This window comes from Sinocyclocheilus grahami, unplaced genomic scaffold, assembly GCF_001515645.1.
Source record: "Sinocyclocheilus grahami isolate Dianchi unplaced genomic scaffold, SAMN03320097.WGS_v1.1 scaffold915.1, whole genome shotgun sequence".
Lineage (NCBI taxonomy): Eukaryota > Metazoa > Chordata > Actinopteri > Cypriniformes > Cyprinidae > Sinocyclocheilus > Sinocyclocheilus grahami.
The window spans coordinates 14,143-18,473 of record NW_015506094.1 but is presented as its reverse complement, the minus strand read 5'-3'; the positions used below and the strand labels follow the sequence as shown (position 1 = coordinate 18,473).

At 39.5% G+C, this 4,331-nt stretch overlaps 1 protein-coding gene across 1 annotated transcript in view; it reads right to left on the bottom strand.

Annotated features, from left to right (window-relative positions):
• Positions 1-798: 798 nt before the first annotated feature.
• The window catches only part of LOC107564196 (SH3 domain-binding glutamic acid-rich-like protein), a 9,248-nt gene continuing 5,715 nt past the window's right edge, over positions 799-4,331 (bottom strand). The window contains exons 3-5 of the mRNA XM_016249202.1: positions 2,557-2,742; positions 1,263-1,343; positions 799-1,083 (exon numbers count right to left, since the gene is read on the bottom strand). Of these exons, the coding sequence (XP_016104688.1) occupies positions 1,048-1,083; positions 1,263-1,343; positions 2,557-2,742 (303 nt within the window). The 3' untranslated portion in view covers positions 799-1,047. The remainder of the gene's footprint in view (positions 1,084-1,262; positions 1,344-2,556; positions 2,743-4,331) is intronic.

Here is a 4,331-nt window from a genome sequence, read left to right as displayed (position 1 = left end):
CGTCGGCGATTCCCTCAGATCGCATCTTTGATAATTCACACTGCGTCATTGTCACTCGTGTGAACGAGCACCGATTTGCCTCCGATTTCAGGTATTTGTCAGCGATTTTGCAAAACCTGTCGGCGAGGGAAAAATCGGGCTAAAATCGTGCAGTGTGAACTCGGCATAAGGAGAACACAATGAGCTGTGATAGCACTTTAAAGTTGGAAAATACAACTTCCAACTGTTCTTCAATACTTTTCATTTTATCCAACAAAAAAAAACTAAAATGGAAATAACTTTTGCTGTACCTGATCACACTGCACAAAAGTGATGTTCTTTCGCAGTATTTTTGTCTTGTTTTCCAGTGCAAATGTCTAAAAGATTCTTAACATAGATGCAAAAAATAGCATGTCTTGTTTTCTGAGAAACGTACAAAAAAAGAAGTGAATTTATGATAAAAAAAAAGAGAGACAAATATCTGCCGGTGGGCTCAGAAAAATAAACTTCATTCAAAGTAAAAACAAGTTGATTACCCAAACAAGACTTTATAAGTAAATTTAAGGATGTTTAGATATTTGTATCAATTATTCAGTTACTTTTATTATACTTTTTTGCAGCGCATGAAGCATTTAACACCCTGCCTTTATGAATGTACTTTCTGCTCCTAATTAAAACCTTTTAAGGCTTTAATTTGTGAAAGGTAAAATTAAGAGTTTTTAAGACCTGCAGAAACCCTGAATATGCGCGCACTTATTAAATGTAACTTGAACCGCATATATAATCAAGAATATTCATGCATAAACATAAAAACTGCATGCTTAAACATTAGAGGAATTAATAAATATAATTAAAATCAAGTTTGCTCGTCTATTTGGACGACTGCAGACATGCTTTCTTTTCAGTTTGAACAGTTCAATCAATAAGATGGACTTTTGAGTAGACAAATAATTCATCACATCATTTAATGGGTGCAAAGAAAGAAAAAAAAAAGAACCAACAAGAAAAGAAACTCAATCATCAGAAAGTGCAGGAGTTCTTCAGCTCTGCTAGAACCGCTTCTCTAGATTACATCTGCATTTTCTCAGACAGTGCTTCTGCTTCCTGTGAAGAAACACACAGAAAGCCATCGAATCAGTTCAAATCTGCAGTGAGAAGCTGTTCAGTACAGCAGAAGAAGGACTAGAGCATGTGTGTGCAACATCAGACGGGACTTTAGCACTACATTCTTAAGAGTAGAAACACACGGGACACAGGAGCCTTTATGTCCCTCAGACACCTACCTTTGAGCCTGGAGGCGCCGTCAAGCCCAGAAACGCATACACAGCATTGTCCTCACGGGCACAGAAGAACGCCTCATAGTTCTGGAGCACAGAAGCAAAAGAAAGCACTGCTCAAATCTTACGGTCTGGCTTTGAGTCGGTTTGAATCAGTCAAAACACCAGACGCCAGTTAAAATGATATTGGTAAAAAATACCTGTACAGAAACGTGTCCAGCTCAATGAAAACAGACTGAAATAGATTCATTTCGATTGCTTTAATTGGTGTCATCTGTGAACTTCTTGATCTATGGTGGGTAAACTACATCACTTTTGATTTTAAACCTGAAAATATCATAAGGAATATTCTGGGTTAAATCTGTTGTTAAAGGAACAGTTCACCTGGAAAATAAAATTCTATCATCATTTAATCAGCCTCATGTCTTTCTAAACTTGTAAGGCTTTCTTTTTACTGGGAAATACAAAAGAAGATATTAGGAAGAATGTTTCAGATATTCATGTTATTAAAGTCAGTGGGAGCCAAAACTTCAAAATTTTATTTCATGATATGATTAATTTTATTTTATGGAACGTATAGTTATCATAATATAATCATTTTGTTTTATTTTTGTTATTGAACATAAGAATAAAGAAGCAAATTACAAACAGTTGGCTAAATACAGTAAAGATAAACAGTACTTTTTAGATAGGTCTTTCTAACAGTAGTATTCAATTACAAAACACTACAGAAATTTAATCATCTAATGTAAAAATAAAACTGCACAGTCTTCACTGTATGAATTAAATATACATTGATCCTTATGGAAGCTACTTATGTTATTCACTCAAGGGCAGTGTGTGATTTTCTCTCTTTTTAATATTATTAGATTAAAATAGGAACTAAAACCGAGTGTTTCAGGCAGAGAGTACAAAGAGCTGCTGCAGAGATATACAGTACGAGAAAAATATGGTGTTTTTTAAACTTGTGTAAATATATTCTAATTCCCCAAAAATAATGAACTTGTAAATGAGCATAATACGGCAACTTATATAATGCAGTAGTTATATATTAGGCTGCTGCCACTTTTAAGACCTAATGCACAGATACAAAGTCAATGTGTTATTTCAGAAAACAATGTACCAGTCTAGTAATATCGATTAATTTTACGCTACCTTTATGTCCTTTTTGGAGCTTGAAAGTTAATATGGACAAAAATATATATGTTTGGCTTTAATTATTACTTAATATTCCATTATGTTTGCTTCATGTAGTGTGTGAGCTACTACCCAGCACATAATATCTATCATGTGTACAAACCCCACAGTATCTGTCCTCCTTGAAGATCTGAGGAGGTAAAGGGTTCCCTGTCTCCGGTCGGAAATCCTCGGGGACGTGTTCTCGCATCCACTTCCTGTTGTCTTCATCAGCTGCGATGTCACATTCCTCAAACTCAATCTTATTGGCTGCCAAGAAGCCCATGACATCCTGCTGCTGTTTCTTGATCTGAGGGAAACAGAAGATTAAATCGCACATTAAAATCAATGGACACTAATTCTGATGCCCTCAAACAGAGGACATTTCATGTGTGAAAGTATTATTATTTACAGTGGACTTCACATGTATCAGGTTTTGTGAGTATCAGTTTTTGTTGAGTTACAGCCTTTTCGGAAAAATAAGGATATAACCATATTGTTCTGGGAAAGGCTTTAAGTAAAGTGTTACCAACATTTTTTTATTATGAATCTCAAATACAGACACTGCTGGCAAGGGTTCAAATATGCAGAAGATGCTGAAAAAGAGTCGTCGAGAAGCGTTTCAACCCACTCAGAGGCAGTTCAGATTTGTGGCATAAGGGACACAATGTCTCTGTTCCCTCCACCAGGGAACGAGGGTTACCATACGCAACCGAGACATTCCCTTTCTGTCGTTCACTTCGTTGTTGTGTATAACACTGGGGGTCCCTATACTAAACGCCACAGCTGCTGAACTGCGTTATGAGACCACAGGGGCACAGATGTTGACAAGCCAACATGTCATGACCAAATGCACCTCTCCTCCTCGTAACTTTCCAACACCAAAGAGTTAAGACCTCATTCTCCAACATTCGCTGGTGGAGAGGGCTTGGAGATCCTCCACCCTCTTGATAGAAGTGAGTGCAGTCAGAAAGGCCGTCTTCATGCCACCTACAGTGTTGTGGTTTGCCGCAATAGCGGTCACTTACACCTTAAGGGTAGAGCCAGATAGGTGCCTGTCCAGACCCTCTCGGAGGAAAGATAGAACAGATCCGATGCCACATTTTCACATCCAGGGACCAGACATGGAGGTTCCAGAGATCCGGGTGCGGGTGCCAGACAGGTCCCTCCTCAGGGGAATCTGCCAGGGAGGAGCTGATGCCAGTAGCACGAACTCCGAGATCCAAGTCTTGTTGGGCCAATATGGTGCCACAAGCAATAGTTGTTCCTTGTCTTCCCTGACTTTGCACAGTGTCTGTGAAATGAGGTTCACGGAGGGAAACGCATATTTGCGTAGGCCCAGGGGCCAGCTGTGAGCCAGTGCAGGAGAGCCTCGTGGTCATGGAATAACACAACTGGCAGTGAGTGGACTTTAGCGAGGCAAACAGATCTACCTGTGCCTGGCCGAATCGACTACAAATCAGCTGGACCGTCTGGGATGAACCCGTGACTCTCTTTTAGAGAATTTACTGTTTTATGAGGAAATTTGCTCTTAAAGATCGCCATTGAAGCACCCAGGGGTACTCTCACAACACTTAGCTGTGTATGAGAAGGAAGAGTACGCTGCCTGTGCTGTAGATCCAATGACGAGAAGATCAAGAGGTGAACGAGTGCCGCTTCTCACAGAGAAACGATGTATTTGGCTCCAAAAAACAGAACGAGTGAGCAAATTCTGCACTGCCTATTTATACCCGAATGTCTGAGGTGTGGCCAGCAATGCAAGTTTTGCTCAACAATTTCATTGCCTTTTTTTCAATGATGTCAGAGGTGTTTGGGCTCCAGAAAGCCACCCCTAGTGTCGTACACTTGCCCCATGTCGAAGTGAATGACAGAAAGGGAACAACACAATTTTTTCTTTGT